The sequence below is a fragment of the Juglans regia genome, chromosome 16 (genome assembly GCF_001411555.2).
Source record: "Juglans regia cultivar Chandler chromosome 16, Walnut 2.0, whole genome shotgun sequence".
Taxonomy (NCBI): Eukaryota; Viridiplantae; Streptophyta; class Magnoliopsida; order Fagales; family Juglandaceae; genus Juglans; species Juglans regia.
Window position 1 is genome coordinate 16,338,443 of NC_049916.1, and position 22,944 is coordinate 16,361,386.

The 22,944-nt window shown below is 37.0% G+C and overlaps 1 protein-coding gene across 1 annotated transcript; it reads left to right on the forward strand.

Moving 5' to 3' along the window:
• The first annotated feature begins 7,554 nt into the window (after positions 1 to 7,554).
• Positions 7,555 to 21,630, forward strand: LOC108991511 (protein PECTIC ARABINOGALACTAN SYNTHESIS-RELATED-like). The gene is made up of 11 exons (XM_018965782.2): positions 7,555 to 7,910; positions 8,683 to 8,733; positions 8,828 to 8,918; positions 9,495 to 9,571; positions 17,358 to 17,446; positions 18,979 to 19,098; positions 19,610 to 19,726; positions 19,825 to 19,968; positions 20,054 to 20,177; positions 20,274 to 20,465; positions 20,866 to 21,630. Exons 1-11 carry the CDS (start codon positions 7,560 to 7,562, stop codon positions 21,223 to 21,225), a joined length of 1,716 nt encoding a protein of 571 aa, XP_018821327.1. The 5' UTR covers positions 7,555 to 7,559; the 3' UTR covers positions 21,226 to 21,630.
• Positions 21,631 to 22,944: the final 1,314 nt, after the last annotated feature.

The window sequence follows — 22,944 nt, forward strand, 5'->3', positions numbered from 1 at the left end:
TGACTAAGGAAAGTCGCAACTATTTCCTCAAACTCTCTAATGTGCAAATAAGAATTTTCATTCTCTAAACTATGAATGGTGGGAAGTAGTTGTATCATCTCTATTTTAAAATCAAGTTGATGAGTGTTGGCTGGAAACATGATGCATGATGGTATGGTTGTGTGTGTAGGGTGGAGGTAATCCTGAAGAGTTCTAGTGGGTTAATTTTCGTGTTCACTCATTTCTTCGGAACTAGATGGATTATTAAATAAAGGATTTAAAAAATTTGATTCTGACTCTAGCACAAGCCTGCAAGCAAATCTACCCAATGCATCTTTATATCTGTGCATGCAAAGTTAAAAAGAAAACAAATTTAATGCTAAAAACTAAAATTACTACAAAAAGAAAACAAAATGCAATAAACTAAAACAGTGAACGAAATTACCGTCTTTACAAACTACTGAAATAAATTATTTGTATCGATTCTTCCACCGTCTCCCCGGCAACGACTCCAAAATTTGATTACACCCAAACTAGTACACAGTGTTATAGTATATAGTTCAGAGTGTCTATTCATACGGAGTTGAAAGAAACACAACAAGATATAAGTTTAAAAGAAAAAATTAAATTACAATATGACAATAATTTGAAAATTCTACCTAAAACTAGGGGTGTAAACTCAAACCGGAAAACCGGTCCGGACAGGACCGGTTTTACCAGTTTTGAACCGGTCTAGTCCGGAATCGGTTTTTAAAATGTAAAAATCGGCCGGTTCCAGTTCCGGGATTTTTTGGGCCGAACCGAACCGGACCGGACCGGTTGATTAAAAAAAATAAAAAATAATATTTTTATATATAAGTTTTATACAAAATATTTTATATATATTAAATATTAATATATATAAGTTTTATATATAATGTATAATTATAAATTTTTATGTGAAATTTTACATATAATATATATATTAATATATGAAATAATTTCTTGTTATAATTTATAAATTATTACATAAAATGTTAATACTAAATCACTAAAATTTTATAACTAATACTAATATATAACTTATAACTATACCAATAGTCTAATATTAATACTATTATATAGTCTAATATATTAATAAAAGTATAAAACAGTTTTTTTAAAACAAAAGAATATTTTTTTTATAAACAAATTTTTAATGACAAATTGTGAAACTTACATTTTAAAAAAACCGGAAAACCGGACCGGACCGGATCGGAAACCGGTAAAACCGGAAGTACCGGTTGAGGAGAGTAACCGGTGCGTAATCGGTTTTGAAAAATAGTAAACCGGTACATACCGGTTCGGTCCTAAATTTTATCCAAAACCGAACCGGACCGGACCGGTTACACCCCTACCTAAAACATGTAATAATGAGATTAAGGCACGTATAAGAAGGCAAGTAAGGTTTTGGGCTTCCATCAACTGGATTTAATAATATGACTTTTTCAATCCAAACGATATACACAATTAAGAATTATAGTACCAAATTCTTAATTTGAAGATACGTCATTATATTCATTTCCTTTCTTAAATTTAATTATAGAATCTATTTTCCCTTTACAAACCACAGTTTTCATATATAAAAATGAATATTAGATTTTGAGACGATACTATATTCACAAACAATAATGCAGCAAAAGATCACATCAATAGCATGAAAAACCTGTTTAAGTCATAATCATATATTCATAATCCTATAACTCAACAAAATCAAACAATGACAAGATTTAATATAATTGTTTCAAACTTATAATAAAAAAAAAAAAATAGAGAATTGAATCCTAGAATCTTAAATAATAAAACTTAATCTATGAATTGAAATATAATCAAAGTATTTTCACCAATCAATTTATGCTCTAAGCTTTACCCAAGATTTAGTTCTTCATAGAAGAACTAAAAAATAAAAATGGTATTTTTGTCTTCTCTAGATCTGTGCCTCATCTGTTTAAAAACGCCCCAATTTTGTGATAATGATATGTTTATATAGGGTAGGAAAGAAACTTTAATGTCTTCATGATTCTCGCATAAAAAATTATCTAAATTTTAATATTCATATTGGCAAACACGTACGTACTTTAAGAGTTCGAATTTAAAAATCCTTATTAAAGATAAAGTTGTAACCCTTTAAGATAGTTTTTTAACGCATCAAGAATCACATCAATCTGATATGTGAGTGGAACATTACAATCAAAATACTAAAATATGTCCAGACTGTCTCCTAGCGAATTTCGGACTTGGACTTTTTGCGGTTTCCTTTTGTAATTTTTTTTCTTGATCTGAATTACTCTCAAACTCCATCATTATCCTTATTTGAAGAGTTCTACATTCGTTAAAAGTTATTAACTTGTTCCAAAGTCTTGCCCACTTGAAAGTCCTCATTTGAATCTAATTGAGTTTTGACTTGCTCTTTTATATATTCTGAAATTAAACGTAAAAAACTGTTTAGGAGTATCCCAAAGTAAATAGAAACTCAATTCAAGAATGCATATTAATTTCTATGATTTCTCTTCATATTTTAGTCCAATAATAAGGTATTTAAAGTATATTTTCTTGCACTCATCAGCTTCTATAGTTCTATGTAAAGGTTTTATAATAATTAACACATACTAGTATAGTATTGAATTAACTATACTACTATAGTCTATATAAGTTATACTATACACTTTTTATATGAGTATATATGATCAAAGGTGTAGAAATATATTTATAAACAAAAAAATGTATTAAAATTTATTATGTCATAAAACATATTTATCCACGATATATATATATCAAAAGTAGGTTTATATTAATAACTTATTATTAATATTCATGTCTAAAATTAAAATTTTATGTTATATTAATTTTATGTTATAAGATTAAAATTTATATGTTTTATCAAATGTTATATTAATCTTACGTTATTGGATTATTATACATAAATAATAAGATTTTAAAATTTTATTTTATATTAATTAGAAATTTAGTATATAATATATAATATAATATAAAAAATGTTTTAAATATGATATAAAAAATTAAATTTTAAAATCCTAGTTCTGTTGATGCTTGACCTAATACAAGAGAAAAGATTTTTAAGAGAAGTGAGATTGAGTCAATCGGCAGATACCTAGTATATATGCCATCATATTGTGTGTTTGTCTTATAGTGTCGTACTAATTTCAGAATTTATCTTGTGAATAACAGTGGAAGGCAAAACTTGGCATCTAAAGTCTTCTAAGGCGCCATGTGGTTTGGCCCTGGTAAAAGATTCAGATTTAGGTGTTGCATTCCTAAAGCCAGGTGTGTTGAGCAAGGTTCTTGGCTTAGTCTACAAGTTCGGGTAACTTTGGCCCCAAGTTTGTATGTTGGGCTAGGATTTGTTTTGGACTTTGGGTTGGGCCTTCCCATCTGGCCTTGTTGTTGGGCCTTAGGTCTAGCTTGTTGGGTCTTCCCTTGGGCCTAACTATCTTACTACATTGGGCCTCAACTTGAGCTTCATATTGGACCTCATCTTGGGCCTTGCCTTGGGCCCATCTTTGTCCTCTTTTTTTAAAACTTTGATATGTCATTTAACTAAATTTGAGTTCTCTTCATATCCTTTTAAGATCCATAGTATGCTATAGGTTCATCTCCAAGCCCATTGATCCAGGAATTTTCTAAAGATCCTATCTTAAGTAATGGAAGCCATTTGACTACATCTTAACTCTAGATACTCAAACTGATATTTTCTTTTAAAAGTCCATATAATCACTCAACCCAATTTGTTAGTCACTATTGCCAACATCCCAATGTCTTCTTGGTCCATTTGCATGATTTGGTAAGGTGTTACATCTAATGAACATGATATTCAAGCCATATCCAAATTCCTTTGCGGTGATGTTTATTGACGATATTTTTATATCATTCGAGGACCAAGAAACCCACAAGGAACACCTCATACAAGTGTTGGGAAGATTGAGAGAACAAATTGTATGCCAAGTTGAGTAGATGTGAATTCTAGTTGGAGAATGTGAAGGTCCTTGGCTATGTGATTTCAAAGGAAAGGGTAGTAGCAGATCCGAGCAAAATAGAGGTCGTAGTTAACTAGTAATGCACGATGTATGCATACTGGATTATAAGTTTTTTAGGTCTTGCCAATTGTTATAGAGTCTTGTGGAGGGTTTTTCCAAATTGTTTGGACTACTCACAACACAGATTAAGAAAAACATAAAGTTTGTATGGTCTAACGAGTGTCAAACTAGTTTTCTGAAGCTGATGAAAAGATTGACGACAACTTATGCTTTAGACTGAATTGCATAACCGACTGGTGGTATATATTGAAGCACTTAAGCATGAACTTGGGTGCGTGTTGATGTAAGAAAGTTGTGTAGTAGCTTATATTTGTCATCAACTAAAGGATCACAAGAATAACTACCACACCCATGATATGGAACTTGCAACAATAGCCTTCACCTTGAAGATATGCAAGCACTACTTATATGGTGAAGCCTACAAGATTTATTCAGATCACAAAAGCTTAAAATATTTGTTCGATTAATAGAGTCTGAATATGCGATGACGGAGATAGTTAAAAATTATTAGTGACTATTAATGGGAGATTATGTATCACCTACGAAAGTCAAATCTAGTAGCAAATGCATTGAGTCACAAAACACATACATATTTGGCCGATATGTCTATCGACATGACATCCATATAGTGTCATACATAGACTATTGCTAGGAGATTCACCGCAAAAGGGAATAATTGAAGCAGCGCACAAAGTGCAGCTAGTGGATTATTTAGAATTAAATGAATTGCAAGAAAAAGACTCCAAATTAGTGAAAGTAAGAAGGAAGGATAAAAAGGCGGAGGGTCCACTTATTTTTTATTCATTATAGTGATTGATGTACGATGATCGATAATGGCATTGAGTATTGTGTGTGTGTGTATATTATGATATATCATATAATTATTAATGCTTATAGTTAAAATAAATATAAGTATTTAGTATATCATTATATGATCATAATATGAAAGAATTGTGTAGGTATAAATATATGTGTGTGAGTGAATGTGGGTATGTATTGTAGATATAATGACCATGCCAGAGACAGTGATCAGAGTCGGATTATATAGTAGAGCTGGAGTCAGAGTTAGAGTCGGCCGGGAAAAACACCCCTAAACTTGAGCAATAATTCTCCTATCGATTGATAAATAAAAGAGAAAGGAGACGGAATGATGGATTTTATTAAATTTCAGTTCAACGAACGACGAGATTGCCATATGACAACCAATCATAGCTCGACACAACGTCGGTATTTAGGCGTGGTTTGGATTTAGAGATGAGATTGTTTCACTTTGTACGGATAGATACTTTCCAATCCAAACACTTTGTTTTACTCAGATTGAAAATCATCTCACTTTACTGTCAAGTTCTCGTGATGATGGAGTCCGTTGGGCAAGAAGCTTGCCAACTGTGGTGAGGTAAGAAAATGGTTGTGGTGGCAAGTAAGCATGTTGTGAACGAGGGATGGTGGCGAGGGCCTTCCATGGCTGAGAAGCGCCTCGGCCACTTCGTAGGTGAAAAGCTTGTGGCTGAGGGAGGGTGGCGAGATCCTCCATCTTTGGGCGAGAAGCTTGTGTCGAGATCTAGAGTCTACTGCTGTGTGACTGGTGGGAAAGGTCCCACCGGCACTTTTTGTTGTCAGGGACCATCACGTCGGTGATAGAAAACACGGCATATCTAGTTGTAGCCACTGGCAGCCTCAACATAAAACGACCAGTGGGGAAACTGGCGGTGACTGCGTCGCCTGGGCGGTCGACGGACACCTTGTCGATGACAGAAAACGTCGTTCATCCTGGTGTCGGCCGATGGTGACCCTGCTCGCCCACGGACGCCACGAGGAGGGCATCTTTGGGTGCATAACAATGTGCACTCGCTGCCCACCTTTCCCCTCACAGATGCACTCTATGTTCATGGCCACCGTGGCTTAGGGCCACGGCGAGCACGACTTTCGTGGGTCAATGATTGTTCCCGCTGTGGCAGAAGGCACTGACATTCACCGGGCTCACAGTTGGAGGCTCACAGTGTTACGTGCACTTTTGATTCCACTGTGCATGCAGTGGGTGGTGCATGTGATACGTGTGCAATGGGTGGTGCATGTGATACGTGCGCAATGGGTGCATATGATACGTGCACAGTACAAAAGTTCATTTATAAAACAAAATTATAATTGGTGGGACCCACATATATCAAATCTCTAAAAAGTTAAAACCATCTTATCTCACTTCCTAATTCAAATACAAAAAAATTTCAAAAACCATCTCATTTCATCTCAACTCAACAATCTCACTACTATTTACAAACCATCTCAACTCATTTCTAAATCCAAACAAGTTTTTATTGACAAATAGTAAACACAAACACTCTAAGAATTAGAATAAAAATTTAAACAATTTTAAAAAATTAAGATAATTATTTTAGAAAGGGCAAATATTACTTAGACATGTTGAAAGTATTTCAAAGAAACTTCAAAAATATTAATAGAATGGGGTATAAAAAATGAAACTTAAATGCTAATCTTAAAATAGAAAAATTGTTAAAACAAACAAATTAAAACTAAAAAATGTTAATAATTTAAATACTAATAAATAAATAAAACTAATTATCTTGAAATTATAAGAATAAAACTAGATAATTATTTAAAACAAGATTAGAAAATTTAGAACATTATGAAAAATATTTGAAGAATCCTAAATGTTATTTTGAAAAAACAAATTTTTAAATATTTAATAATTTATAAAAAATTAAAATAATTAAAATATTTAAAAGAAAAAAAAAATCTTGACTGAGGGGGTTCCCCCTCTTCGTCTCCACGTGGGGCCAAAATCTTGACTGAAAGGGACCGCTCTTCCCATGTGGGGCCTGTAGCGACTTGGTTGGTGAGCCCCCTACAGTAGTTTAGGGGTTGCGGCCACCCGGTAGTGGCTTGGGGAGGAGATCCTCTCTCACGTGGTCTCCCCCAGAATTATTTTTCTTTTTGAAAAGAAAAATATTTATTATTTAATATTTATAAATATTTTTATCTATTTTTTTGTTTTTCAAACTTAATTTTTAATATTTAAATTTTTCTTAATTTTAATAAGGTTATCACTAGACATCTATTGATATGTCATGCGTTGCAACTTTCTATTAGATGAAGAGAAGTTTAAGGTCTCATTTAGATTTAAAATTTATTTCAATTTATTCTATCTTATTACTATAATTTTTTTAAATTTTCAGACCAAATATAATAAATAATTTAATTTTTTTAATTTTTATAAATTTTTACATAAAATATAATAATAATTTAAATTTTATTCTATTAGTCATAAACAATTTTAACTCATCTTTCAATTTAAATCACTCTTAAAACTAAAAAATATTTTTTATAAAAAGAAATTTATATATTTAAATATTTTTATATAATATTTTAGATTTATTTTATAATAAAAATAATTTTATAATTTTTTATTCAACATCTATAAATTTGTTTTTTATAAAATTTACTAAGATACGACAGTCACGTGACAAAACCAATTTAAACCCCAAAATAATGAAGCCAAAAGACCAAAATACAGAGCCGGCTTTCTGTCCGACGCGAGCCATGGTGGAGCTCAGGCACTCAATCTCGATCGGGAGCCGAGGTTCTTCCTCTCCGATGAAGCGCGATGGCGACTTGTCCCCTTTAATTCCCGATAGCCAGCCTAACGACGACGACGATCACGATCGCTACTCCTCCAAGGATCGTGACCGCCCGTTCTGGTACCATTTCCACTCCATATGCCCCTTCTTCAACGACGATGCTAGGTTTTCTCCGCACAACTCCAGGATCTGCCTCGTCTTACTCCTCCTCCTCCTCCTCCTCGCTGGTTTGATTTCAGTTTTATCAATCGTAAACCGATTGGTTAGTATGTTATCTCCTGGTGCTCTGCATTTTGGGATTTTGATTTGGAACTCTCGGTTTTCCTTCTATTATGTGCGTGTTTGGTTACTCAGAAATTTTGAAAACATAGGCTATGGAACTCCACTGGGGAGAACGACTGAATTAGGCACCATTTACTGGTTTTATATTGTTTGTTACTTATTATTTCTGGTGTTGTTTTAAACGCTTTCTCAGTAGACAGTCTGAGTAATGTTGAATTTTGACTACGTATGATTTTAATAATAAGAGATTAGGATTTATTCTAGTAATTTGAGGGTGCTTTGGACTTCAAAATATCTGGATTGATAAGTTCTTTAGCATCACCCTTCTAAACTGGATTGGTCTCTAAAGCATGACAGTCGAATGTGGATGTTACTGCAAAATGATTATATACATTCCTATTTGATTTGTTTTGGGTTATGTATGTTGATGCATCTTTTTTTTTTTGCTTGGGCTTTGGTGCATCTTCAAATGAGATGTATTGTCTTATGTGGTAAAATGCTGTGGATGATTTAGTTTTGGTTATTGTCACACTATTGTTTCCTGTCTGATTTGCTCTTTAGTTTTCCTTGTTGACCCATTTTTCATAGATAGCGAAATACACTCATTGATATGATGAAAAGGTCATGAGGGCCAAGAATTATGTGTGATATGAAATTACCAACATGTAGAGGATAAATAGGTGCCAGCATTCTCACATGTGTTCTTTGCACTCATAATCTGTATTCCTAATTCTCCTTTCAACTTATTGTAGAATGCTCCTTACTTGTGTAGAAAAGATGGCATTGTTCTTCACTGCCCACATGTAAGTTAAAGGACCTTCTTTGGTCATTTCTTTCCTTCAGTTCACATGTGCTTGTTGATTTGTGCCAAATGTATATATAATTTCCTATTTTTAGGTCAAAGAATCTCCTTCACTCTGGGAGAATCCATTCTCAGCCACCACATCCTGGAAGCCTTGTGCGGAGCACCGTGATGGTGGAATGTCAAGTAAGATTCAGTTGTCTTCAATAATATATGCTGGGTATCATCCCAGTTCATAGGGCCATTCTCTTATCTGCTGTTAAATCTACAGTCCATTCATTGACTAGTAAATGCAGTACGCTTTGGGTGGGACCCATCATAATCAAGTTGGGCTATCTAGTGTTCCGGGGGTTGTGGGATATTTGGAAGAGAAAGTAGAGCCATAGTGTATTACTGGGGTTCATAGACTGCCATAACTAATGAATGTTCTCTTCTTCTTCTTTTTCTGTTCTTTTTCTTTTGGAGAGATTATTGAGGTTGGAGATCTGGTGTGCATGTTGTTTGCCCTATACACTGAAAAGCCATTAGGACGATATGTTTCTTTTATGCACAGGTTGAGTCTTTATGACTGATCACGGAGTTAAGAGATGAGTTGACTGAAATATTTAATTTGAACCCGAATTTTTCTTAATTCGCTTGTGTAGAAAAGATCTGGATGCTATTCTATCTTCCCTTCATCTGATACTCTAATCAAGTTTAGCTCCTCTTCTACTTTTCCATTATATTCCTCTGTATCCTAGCAACTTTCTTGGCTCTTTGCAGATCTTCCATCTGAAAATGAAACAGCAGGCTATATATTCATCCATGCTGAGGGTGGTCTGAATCAACAAAGAATTGCTGTATGACTTCTTTTCTTTCTGGACAATTGAAATCCAATTAAGAAAGTTCCTTTTCCCTCTTTATTGTTTTCAATCTGCACATTTATTGCATGGCATAGCGAAAGTAGTACTTTAACATTTACTTGTGTTTCTTTGGTGCCTTCTTAATTAGGGCACACAATGTTTCTTGTATTTGTATCGGGCTTTGCCTAATTCTTTGATTAATAAAATTTGTTTACCTATAAAAAAAAAACATTTACTTGTCGAACAAGAAATTTACAGATGCTTTTTTAGTAAGTAATAAGTCTTTATTAGAAAGTGCAAAAGGTGCAACCCAAGTACATATATTACCTATATAATTTCTGAAGCATTACCTTCGCTCCATCAATCCGCCGTCGCATTTTCCGAATCACCTTATTTTTTTTTACTATTTTATTGGTTCCTTAATTTTATTATTCTCTTAATTACAATACCAACTTTTCTACTTCCTCCATTATGATTATTCACTTACTCATATCTCTTACACTGCCCCTACTATTTAAATGACCATTTGTTGCATAAGAGACCCTTCAATTTTCAATTCCAAAAATCCCTTTCAATTTTCACTTCTAAAAAGACCCTTTAGGATCCACTTTAATCGAAGTTACCACACAAAAATTAGGGTTCCACTTCCAATGGATTCCCCACTCTTACACATGCAACATCAATCAATCAATGATTTACACATGCAACACCACTCTTACACATGTGACCACTTAATTATCTACACCCTCTTCCAATATACGGTGTGGTGTATTTCATGGTTCTTCAACATGTGTTGAGAAATTAATGTGAACAATATGCATCAATATAAGCATTAGTCTGTGGAGTACATATGCACATGATTATTTAACATTGTATAGGGAGCTTGATTGTTTTTAGAGGGAAAGTTTAGAGAGAAAATCCTCTCTGTACACATTCTTTCTCAGTATTCTTTTTCGAGTGAAATTAGTTCAGGATGGTGTTCATGATTGGTTGAAAGTTTGAGTTGTGATTGGTTGGAAGGAGAAATGGTTTTTGGGAAAACCATTGCCATTGAACTAAAATCTTTTGAGATTTCTGGGGAGGATCGATGGCTGATTCTTACAGAGAGACGGTGGAAGTTTGTGAAAAGCATGAAAATGGAGTTTGCCACGGCACGGTGGTTCTGCAGAGTCCTGGAGGATGGCGTGAATGCAAGGAGAAAGGGGTTTTATGCTAGCCATCGTGAAGGGGACAGGGGCTTCATTGTGCATAGGTGCTCATATTTTCAAGGTGCATTCATGGCATTGGAAGAGCACCGAGGGGGTGGGCGTCGTAACTGTATTTTTGTCCTAGATGACAGAGATGGGAGGGGATGGAGGAAACTTGTTGAGGTCTTAAGGGAGGCTGCTCGTTTCGGTGGGCAGGCACTACCAACGACGGTTGATGCTTCACTTTTGAAACCTCCTTAGTCGTATAAGGAGGCTCTCCAAATATCACTGTCTATGGACATATTTCATTAGTTGGACAGGAGGGTGGCTAGTGGGGATAACAGTAGCATTGTTTCGGTCGGTACTCAGGGACGTGAGGAGGTTGGCAAGAGATTTGTTGGCCTTCAAAAGGAAACTATCATGTGAGTATTGTCTAATATGCAAACGCAGATGGAGGAACTGCAAGGTAATATTATTTGGCTGAAACGGTGCGTTGAGGATCAAGGGTGGTGTTTGATTTCTGGTTAGGGCAATGGGCTTGTTATTGGGCAGTTAAAGGGCCAGGAGCCCAAGGGTCAGCCAAAGGGTAAGGAGTCCAAGGCACTTCCGTGTGGGCCTGAAGTTGGTCCCTCTTCTGGGCCTGCTAAGGGAAAGGGCCCATCCAATGGGCCTAGGCCCGCTAGGTTAGCATTCAGACCCATGGGACCTGTGTGGAGGAGGTGCAGGGCTTCCCTTCCACCCATAGCTGTGGCTTGCATCGAGGTCGGCGAGGGCCTTGCTCCGGTGCCGGCAAAGGCTCTGGGGTTTTCGGCGAAGGTAGTGGCACCTCCGTCAGAGGGTGTTCGAAGGGGTGGCTCAGGCGATGTGACTGGCAGAAACGTTGAAGGTGGTGTGATCTCCTGCACTACTTCACGTGACATGGACGTGCTGGGTCATGCACAGACTTGGTCGACTGAGGCTATTGGGCCTTTGACAGCTGTCGTCCCCCCTATTCAACAGTCAGTGACTGTATTAGCCATTGTTGGAGATGCTGAAGCTGGTGTGAATTTATGCACCACCTCACGGGCTTTACCATGCTGGGTCATCCACAGACTCGGTCGACTAAGGCTGCTTGGCTTTCAACGGCAGTCGTGGCACCTGTTCCACCGCCGGCGACTATTCTATTTCCTCTGGAGGTGCCGTGTGAAGCAGTTTCTCTGTTTTTTCCCCAACAGAACAGGCCGATGAAGCCACAAAACAGGCCGATGGAATTAGGTGAGTCCTCAACGGCAGTAGTAGCCTCATCTCCTCTGCAGGTGGCTGTCTTACTTTCTGAAGGGGTGCTAATGGACATGAAAACTTATTTTCAACCTCAGCTGTGGGATCAAGACTTGGCTTTGGTAGTGACTAGTCTAGACAATGGGCCTTCTGTTGAGGGGATGGAGGAACCAGCTCCTTTATGTACAATTTCCCCTAACTTGGATTAGATTGGATGTTTAAGCAGGTGGAGGAGATGTATTTTGCTCTTGGTATTTCTTGTGTAGGCTATGAGGATCAATTTAGAGCCCTTTTCATTGCTATTGAAAATAGTCGTTCAAAGTCGACCATGAAGTGAGACAGGGAACTTCAAAGGCTTTCTTGCACTATCAACTATGAAGCTAAAGAAAAAAAGGGGGGGGGTGGTGGAAGAGATAGACTGAAAGGGAGGGGTACTCTTTGTAACTATGAAGCCTAAGTTATTATCATGGAGCGTGAAGGGGCTGAATGATTGCAATAAACGTCTTCATATAAGATCTTTATTGAGGCCATGGAAAGTGGACGTAGTGTGCTTTCAAGAAACTAAGTTGAGGGTAGTCGATAGAAGAATAATCCGTAGCTTGTGGGGGTGTCCATATGTAGGGTGGTTTTACTTGGCATTGTTGGGTGCGTCCAGGGTCTTTTAATGTGGGACAAAAGAGTGGTGGAGTCGGTTGATGAATGTGTTGGGAATTTTTCGGTTGCTAGTCACTTTATAAATACGAATGATGGATGAGAATGGGCCTTTGCGGGAAATTTGGATAATGAGAGGAGGCGACTATGGGAGGAGTTTGTGGGTCTTATTTATTTATGGGAGGTGTTGTGGTGCATGGAGGGAGATTTTAATATTGTTCGCTTTCTCAGTGAGCGTTCGGGGACTCACCGCCACTCGGCAGCTATGGAGGAGTTCTCGGAGTTTGTATTTGATTTAGATCTTATGGATCTCCCTCTCCTCGGGGGTGAGTTCATATGGTCTGGGATGGTCGAGATTGGATATGTTCCTTGTCTCCCCGTCGTGGGAGGCTTACTTTCCTGAACTTTCTTAGAAACGGTTGCCCCGTGTGTGCTCTGACCATTTTCCTATTGTTCTGGACTGTGGAGGTATTATTGGTAGATGCAGACCATTCAAGGTTGAAAATATGTTGTTAGCGGCAGAGGGTTTTGTAGAGAAGTTGTGTTCTTGGTGGGTCCTCTTATATAATTATAGGCAACCCTAGTTTCATTCTAGCTTGTAAGCTCAAAGCTTTGAAGCAAGATCTAAAGAAATGAAATTTGGAAGTGTTTGGTAGCATTAACAATCAAAAGAATACTCTTATGGAGGAACTACAAGATTTGGAGAACAGGGAATTGGCGGGAGACCTCTTGGAGGAGGCCCTTGCTAGAAAAAGAACGGTTGTAATTTATCTGGAGAATGTGCTATTGATGGAAGAGATTTTGTGGCGACAAAAATCCAGGGCTCTTTGGCTAAAAGAGGGTGATAAATGTATGAAGTTTTTCCATAAAGTGGCGAATTCACATTGACGCAGTAACACTATTGAGTCACTCCTCAGGTACCCAAGTGTTTTCATCCTCTGATGATTTGGAAAATCATATTGTGCAGCATTTTGAGAACCTCCTTTCAGAACCGGTATGCTTGAGGCCAAAACTTGATGGCTTGTCATTCGAGTCTATTGATTCACAAAGTGCTAATGGGTTGGAAAGGTTATTTGTGGAAGATGAGGTGTGTAAGGTTGGTTATTAGTAGCATGACGAAGGACAAGGCACCGGGCCCAGATGGTTTCTCGATAGGTTTTTTCTAGGCTTGTTGGGATGTAGTAAAATGTGATATTATGCAGGTTTTTGTAGAATTCTTCCATAAATTTGAGAAAAGCCTCAATGCGACATTTATTGCTCTTATTCCAAAGAAAAATGGGGCTAAGGTAGTTGAAGATTTTCGCCCCATAAGCCTAGTGAGTGGAGTTTACAAAATTATCTCCAAGGTCCTGGCAAATAGGCTTAGCTCAGTGATGAAACATATTATTTCTAAGCCTCAAAATTCCTTCATTAGGGGGAGACAGATTCTGGATCCGGTGCTTATTGCCATCGAGTGCTTGGATCATAGGTTGCGGGAAGGCGTCCTAGGTATTCTTTGCAAGCTTGACATGGAAAATACTTATGACCATGTGAATTGGGATTTCCTTTTTTATTTGCTTGGTAGGTGTGGTTTTGGTGACAGGTGGATTTCTTGGATCCGTTGTATATCTACTGTCCGCTTTTCAGTATTAGTTAATGGTACTCCTGCTGGGTTCTTTAACAGCTCACGTGGTTTGAGGCAGGGGGATTCCTTGTCTCCTCTCTTGTTCGTCATTGTTATGGAGGCACTGGGGCGGTTGGTGATGGCTGCTGTTGGCAGAGGTTTTTTATTCGGTTTTTCAGTGGGTAATGGCACAAATGGTCCTACTTCACTCTCTCATCTCTTATTTGCAGATGATACTCTCTTATTTTGTGATGCGGATACTGGTCAGATTCAATCTCTGCGAGCTCTCTTGCTATGCTTTGAAGCGGTGTCGGGGCTTAAGGTTAATCTTAGTAAATCCGAGATGGTTGTGGTGGGTGCGGTGCCTATTATTAACAACTTGGCGCGGTTGTTGGATTGCAAGGTGTCGTCATTGCCTATGAAATATTTGGGTCTTCCACTGGGGACCAATTTTAAGGCTCGAGCCATTTGGGATGGGGTGGTGGAGAAAGTAGAAAGGAAGCTTGCTGGGTGGAAATGGATGTATCTATCGAAAGGGGGTCGACTTACTTTAATTAAGAGTTCATTAACCAATCTCTCCACTTTTTTCCTTTCACTCTTTCCTTTGCTTGCAGGGGTGGCGACTAGAATTGAAAGATTATTCCTAGCCTTTTTGTGGGGGGGGGGGGGGGGGAGGAAACCAAATTGCATCTAGTTAACTGGAACAAGGTTTGTTCTCCTATTTCGAATGGAGGCTTGGGGATATGCAATTTGTGACCGTTCAATAAAGTTTTATTGGGTAAATGGTTATGGAGGGAGGTACCACTTAGAGGGGAACACACTATGGAAGGAGATTATTGATTCTAGACATGGGAGTGGGTGGGGAGGATGGTGCTTTAAGGAAGTAAGAGGGAGATATGGTGTGGGCTTATGGAAATTTATTAGGAAGGGTTGGTAGGGCTTCGAAAGTCACATACGATTTGTGGTTGGGAGATGGTTCCATAATCAGGTTTTGGCATGATGTTTGGTGTGGAGAGTGCGCTTTATACAGGGCATTTCCAGCACTCTATAGTATTGCAGCTAACAGAGAGGCATTTGTTGCAGATATGAGGGTATTCTCCCATGGATCTTATTAGTGGAATATTCTTTTTAATAGAAATATTCATGATTGGGAACTGCAGGCTGTATCTGATTTCCTCAGGTTGCCCTATTCTATGGGAAATATTACGGCTCAAGAGGATAGGTTGCAATGGAGAGCTAATGGTAGTAAAAAATGTACAGTCAGGACCTACTACAAGATTTTGTCAACCCAAGGCCATGTATCATTTCCATGGAAGAGGATTTGGAGATCACAGGTGCCTACTAAGGTAGCTTTCTTCGTATGGACTGCCGCTCTTGGGAAGATCTTGACTATGAACAATTTGAGAAAGAGGGGAATCATTAGTGATGGATTGGTGCTATTTGTGCAAAAAAAGGGAGAACCTGTAGATCACTTACTTTTGCATTGTGAGGTCACGAGGGGGTTATGGAATGAGATCTTTCGAAGAATGGATATTACTTGGGTAATGCCTCTGCGGGTGGTGGATTTATTGGCTTCTTGGAAGGAGCTTCAAGGCTGTCCCCAAGTGGCGGCAGTGTGGAAGATGATTCCGTTGTGTATCATGTGGTGCACATGGTCCAAGAGGAATGAGAGATATTTTGAAGATAGGGAACGCACAATGGAGGAGTTTCAGAATTTCTTTATGCGCACTTTAATGCTATGGTTTTCAGCCATTGTATTTGATGGAAACAATGTCCATGACTTTCTTTCTTTAGTTAGAATGTAATTAGGTGTTTTCTTTTGTATACTTCCTGTGTAAACAGGCTATGCCTATTTCATTCATATGAATAAAATTTTTATTACTTATAAAAAAAAAAAAAAAAAAAAAATTGACATTGTACCTTGGTCAAGATTTGAGGGATTACTTGCATTAAACTTAACTAATGAAATGGAGCAATCAGATCTCACTCACAAAACTAATGAATTAAGTTCAATTTCTATCGCTTGCTATCTTTCAAACTGGCATAGCAATGTATTGTTGAACTGGCTTCGTTGCTTGTTATGTATTTGGTCAAAGTGCATTTGAGGATATAGAGCCGCATTTTGATTTCTATTAATTCCTTTGTCTATACATTTTAGAATCGATTTATCAGGATCTGAAATCATGATGTGGTGAACAGACACCAAAACAATGTTTTAGAAGAATCATATAATAATAGTTGATTGCAGACGTTCAAAGGTTTGCAAGCAAAAGGAAGATCATCGTGTTACTGTTTTTCCCAAATAAATCTATAATTCGCACTGAGAGTAGGAAATAGAAAGCAACATGTAATAATTAACTTTGCTGCAATTAACAGATTCCAAGTATATTAATACTTGTTCAAACAATCAAAAAGAAAATTATAGTTGTGACTTGCATTGTGAAAAAGCTTCACCACTACCCCTTACTGTGATTATATTCAAGTTTTAATATACATCATTTTGGAAGAAGTGGGACATTATCAAAAAATTTTTTTTGGCTATCGTCTGTGTATCCTGCTGAGGTATAGATATTTTTAATGCGTAAACTGGTTTTGCGTGTTATGGTAATCTACTACTTACGCAGAATCTTATATCTTTGTAAATGGAGTCCAGCAGAATGGTTTAATACAGTTCTTAAACAGAAGTGTTATTTCTGAAGAAGATTAAACTTTTTCATTCCTTGATTGCAAGTCATGGTGATAGTTTGATGTTATGTTTCCCACTACAATTGTCATTTGTATTAGGTGAGGTTCTTTGAGTGACTTCTCTATAGAATTGCTTTATGTTTTTTTTTTTTTCTTGGACTTCAGTCATTGATTGTAACTGGGATAGTTTCCACAATTTGCTTGTATCCGTTTCTAGTCCCTCGATGATGCTAGATGTCTTCTGTGTATACTTTTTGTGTACTTGGGCTATGACTCTCTCCTTTTAACAAGATTTTATTCTTACTTATATATATAAAAGAAAACATTGCTTTATGTTTATATATGAAACGGCTTATAATTTCAGAACTATTTACACTTGGTGAATCTTTCTTGTGTACAGATATGCAATGCAGTTGCTGTGGCTAAAATAATGAATGCCACCCTTATTTTGCCAGTGTTGAAGCAAGACCAGATCTGGAAAGACCAAACGTGAGACATCTTGACTGTTATATAATGCTGTAACCTGTTTGCTCATTCAGTATACTAGCATATTTAAACAACACTACAATATAATCGATGATACTAGTGGTTCCCACTTCCATTCTATCATGAGAAATTGTTGTTGTAATATTTTCAGTTCTATTGTGTTTTCTTTTTTTGATAAGTAATTTTTTTTTTTTTGATCGGTAAACAAAATTTTATTGATCAAAAGTGATACTTTTGATAAGTAATTCTATTGTGTTTTCTTATAAGCTTTAAGAATTTGATAATGATTTTACCATTGAAGAACTTTGGGGATTGGAATGTTTTTTTAATTGAATAAAGTAAAGAAAGACCAGAAGTACCAGCAATGACATTGACTTTCTCCCAACCCTGTTCTATACTCTGATTTTTATAGTTTATGTCTATGCCTCTGCCTTTACTGTGCTATATATTAGTTTTGTGAAGTTCATTGTAAAAAACTAAGCAAGAAATTTGACAGACCATGTTTTTGATATACACTGAATTAATGCACAATTGTATCAGGGTGCCTATTTAGTCATCTTTTATTCATTCATATATGAAAAAATATTAGGAAATTACTTTGTAATCATTTACCTTTTAGTATGTTTGCAAAGTAGATAATTAGTTAGATTATATTACTCAGTATCCAGATGAATCTAATTGGGTCCTTAAATTCAATTGGGTCTAATTACAGCTCAGAAAATTGCACTGTTATTATCCTCACCACTGCAAGAATATCCTCAGCTACTAGTACCACTCCAGCAATTAAATTTCCAACTCCACTAGCACTTTTGTTTTATAAGAGTTTATTAGTACCAACTATCAAATGCCACATCTTCTGCTTCTGACATCATTGTTGTCAGCCCTTTTGCCAACACCCTCAAAATATTCTTCCCATCGACACTATTTCCATTGCACCCATCAGAACCACTCATTGGCCACGATGCTGCCGCAACCACCCATTCCCATATCACCAACTTTGGCAATTCATGATGTATGGGCTGCAAGAGCAGAACCCTCAATTCAGTGAGACTTATTCATTGATATTTTTAAGGCATTCACATTAGAGCAGATCACACTTATCGAAAACGTTTAGAGCAGATCACAGTTCTTATTTCAATTCTGACTCTTATACATAACAAAAATGCTTATTCAATTTGGTTTCAATTACTGAAATTTACTTTGCCAACTTTTAAAGTTTAAATTGAATTATTGTCTAAACTGTTTCTTTTCGCACAGTGGTTCCATTCTATTATCAATGGTACATTTCTTAGTTGCACACTGATTTTGAGAAAATTCCCATATTTTGTTTTGGTCAATGGATACTACCTCTGCAATTGAGCGCTGGATGTTGGTGTGTTTTCATTGAAAAGTGTACATGTACGCAGTCCTGCACTCACAATCTCATCGTCATCCCATTATTGTGTTTGTGCTAGAGGTCATTGGTATTACACGGTTAACTTTTTTCTTTTAAAAGAGAACCGCCTATCCTTACTCTTCTTTTTAAATATATGCAGGAAATTTGAAGACATCTTTGATGTAGATCATTTCATTGACTACCTAAAGGATGACGTGCGAATTGTCCGTGATATCCCTAAGTGGTTTACAGACAAATCAGAGCTTTTCACAAGTATAAGGTTTAATGGATTGATATGTTTCTGGTTTAGAGCCATTAACAATCACAATAACCCAAAGTCAATAATCACATGTTCTTCTGCTGCAGGATTTATAGAATGTTGTCTTTAATAGTTTACTAGAGCCATCTCTAGTTTTAACTTTCCGTATTTTTTTATCCCTTTTTCCTTTTGATAGTTAAGTGGATTTTATGTATATGTTCTGTGTACGCATCTTTGCACTAACCTTATGAGATTTGTCCCTAGACAAAATTGTTCATTCTGAATTCTGAACTTTTTATTGAAATTGATTCTACTTTTTATGACAAGAATAGAGGGAAGTGAAAAATGACTTCAGGATAGTTTATTTAAGGTTTCACTTAATATAATGTGTTATAAACTGGAATGCCATCACTTGTGATCCAGTAGAACCCGATCAAAAATTGTGATCCAGTAGAACACATATTTTCTTGAGATTTATTTATTCCAATTTGTTACAGCTGTTATTTATTAAGATTTTCATTATTTTTTATAGACGGACAGTAAAAAATATTCCAAAGTATGCACCAGCACAATTTTACATTGATAATGTTCTGCCCCGACTCAAGGAGAAGAAGATAATGGCACTAAAACCTTTTGTTGATCGGCTTGGGTAGGTTATGGATTTTTTGTTTCAAATATATGTTGTATTGCAGTCACATTTTGGCTTTATAAATGAATGGTTATGACATGCCAATCATCTGGGTTCAGGTATGACAATGTTCCTCCAGAAATCAACAGGCTAAGGTGCAGGGTGAATTATCATGCTTTGAAATTTCTTCCCGAGATAGAGCAGATGGCTGATTTACTGGCATCAAGGATGAGAAACCGTACAGGCAGTTCAAATCCTTATATGTATGCGAAGTTGGTGTGTGAAAGTTTTTTGAAATATTCTGGGTCTTGTTAGCATCCATCTGTACTAACAATTTACATCAAATAGGGCTCTTCATCTTCGGTTTGAGAAAGGGATGGTAGGCCTATCGTTCTGTGATTTTGTGGGAACAAGGGAGGAGAAAGCCATAATGGCGGAATATAGAAAGAAGGAATGGCCTCGACGTTATAAGGTGACCTGCAATGATACTACCTTGTCAGGTTTCTGTGTAGAAGTTAATAGAAACATCGGTGACATGTTTCTCACCATATGGTAGTTTGATGTGCAGAATGGTTCCCACCTATGGCAACTGGCCCTGCAGAAGCGGAAGGAAGGCCGATGCCCTCTTGAGCCTGGAGAAGTGGCTGTGCTTCTTCTGGGAATGGGCTATCCCAAGGAAACTCAAATTTATGTTGCTTCGGGGCAGGTCTATGGTGGGCATAACAGGATGGCGCCCCTCAGGAACATGTTCCCGAATTTGGTAAATTTTAATTATTATATTGTTTAAGCTATCCCCACAACTTGTTTTGAAAAAGCACAGCCGCATAATGGTTTTTCATTTTTGGAATTGTTTTGCACAACCCCACCCACTCCCGTTTGGCAGGGGCAATGGCTGCCAGTTTCTAATGATAATTTCTCTTCTCAGACTTTAAAAGTTTATAGTGGAAAAAATTAGCTGAAGTATTGTATATTTATTGGATTATAAAGAAATTAAAAATTGAGAAATTTTAAGGCATGATATGACATGGTAGAGAAAGGTGTTTCTGGTTCCGTGGGCATGGGAAGAAATTCATGGAATTGAACAAGGGAAGATTCTTGTTGAGTTCTCTTCAATTTGCCTTATCTGAAATAATATGGCTCATCTTGAGTATTCATTACAGGTTACCAAAGAGGAGTTAGCAACTAAGGAGGAGTTGGTTGGTTTCAGGAAGCATGTGACAAGCTTAGCAGCCCTCGACTTCTTGGTCTGCTTGAAATCTGATGTGTTTGTGATGACTCATGGAGGGAACTTTGCTAAACTGATAATCGGGGCACGCAGATACATGGGTCACCGTCAGAAATCTATAAAACCCGACAAGGGGCTTATGGCTAAATCCTTTGGGGATCCGTATGTGGGCTGGGCGACCTTCGTGGAGGATGTGGTTGTCACCCACCAGACACGGGCTGGATTGCCGGAAGAGACATTTCCCAACTATGACCTCTGGGAGAACCCACTGACTCCTTGCATGTGTAAAGCTTGATCGCAAGGATTTCCACATATGAATGTTTACCACTGGAGCATCTCCTTCACCAACAAGTTCATTCTCATTCGAAATGCAAGTTGGTTGGAGCCCAATGTCTGGAAGAGAAGAAATCTGCAGGGAGTGGCTAGAAATTTGGAGATGCAGTGGAGTTACTGGCCAGCAGGAGTGAGGTTCTAACGTACATCATAATAATGTGAGCGGGTTCGCCTTCAGATCATCTGTTTTACCCGTCCCGTCCTTGGGCAGACACTCGGCAGTTTTGACTTCTGATTGTTCGATAATCTATTACCTTGAACACAAAGAACTATGTAATTTTTCATGTATCACTCCAAATCTATGTAAACAAAGAACTATGTAATTTATCATGTATTACTCCAAATCAATGTAAATCTCTTTCTGAAGTGCAGGTCAAAACAAAACCATTAAAAAAAAAACCTCTCCATTTCACTTGAAATGGACAGTATTAATTTAGTAAAACATGAGATAGGGCCAAAATATCCATTGTTGTACAATAGATAATATCCGTTCCACTCAAAACAGATAGCATCTAAAATGGCCAAAATATCTCATGTTATATAATATTATCTTTTTCACCTGAAATAAAGAGCATATCTGTCACCTCAACTCAAATGACTTGCTACGTTGTGGATATGAAGGTGCATATAGGCCGGATAATGTGCCCGCCTAGTAGAGGGTGGAGGGTGGCCCTATGGGTGGCCGCCAAGGGCCACCATGTGGCGCGATCGTTGGCCAATCCTTTGGGCAGCCCAGATCGAGGTGGTGGCCATCCCTTTGGTGGTTTGATTTCTACCTTGTCACGTTCCATGGTGCACCCCTTGTGCATGACTATGGTTTTTTTTTACTGGATAAAAAGAAGGCTTAAAAAGTGGTGCATAGAGGTAGAGATATAGCCAATGGACTGTGCCACCCGTTCGCCCATCTAACGGATGGGGCTAGAGAGTATACGGAGGTAGGGACAGGGTGTGAGGGGCAAAAATGACTCTCCATCCAAGTGGGGGGAATGGGTGGCTACTCACTCATGTAGATAAGGCTAGGTAGCACCTCTACGTTCTCTTGCTAACTTTTCTCTCCTTAATGATAGAAAGATCGTTTTATCAATATGATAATATTTGCATGCTTTAAAAATACCATCAATTAAAGACTCAGTGTATCTACTATTAAAATGTTAATCAGAATCAATTCAAATTCCATGCCAAAGGTTGAGAACTCATCCTAGTACGTTAGGGGTCCAATGGGAACATGCACTATAAAACTAAAAATGCAAAGGTAAAAACTTTTTGGTCATTGACAAAATACAAGTTGAAGTTATATAACAAGAAATATTCATTATAGTGAGGTAGTTTGACCTAAACTAATAATGTATCATGTTGAATTATAAATTCCTAAACACATACAAGTAATATTTTTCATAAAAAATCATTTAACAATTAATTGAAGTAGTTTAATGAATGATTAAACTAATCATTCTGAAATAGGTTTATGGAAAAGGAAATTCAACATCAATCCGATTAATATGCGATAATAACCAAAAGTTGGTACTTAGATTTACCTATAGTATCCAAACAAAACAAATAGACTTGATTAGATAATGAGGAAATTGAGTGTATAAGTTAAAAAAAAAAAAAGAAAAAAGAAAAGGAAGTTGAGTCTATAAATCTAATTATTAGGTCATAAGTCTAGCAAATGCAATTATGA

Coding starts and splice junctions, on each gene's coding strand:
- LOC108991511 (XM_018965782.2), top strand. CDS start 7,560: ATGAAGCCAAAAGACCAAAATACAGAGCCGGCTTTCTGTCCGACGCGA. Junction 19,727..19,824: donor CCTTTTGTTGATCGGCTTGG/GTAGGTTATGGA, acceptor ATCTGGGTTCAG/GTATGACAATGTTCCTCCAG. Junction 19,969..20,053: donor GGCAGTTCAAATCCTTATAT/GTATGCGAAGTT, acceptor TACATCAAATAG/GGCTCTTCATCTTCGGTTTG.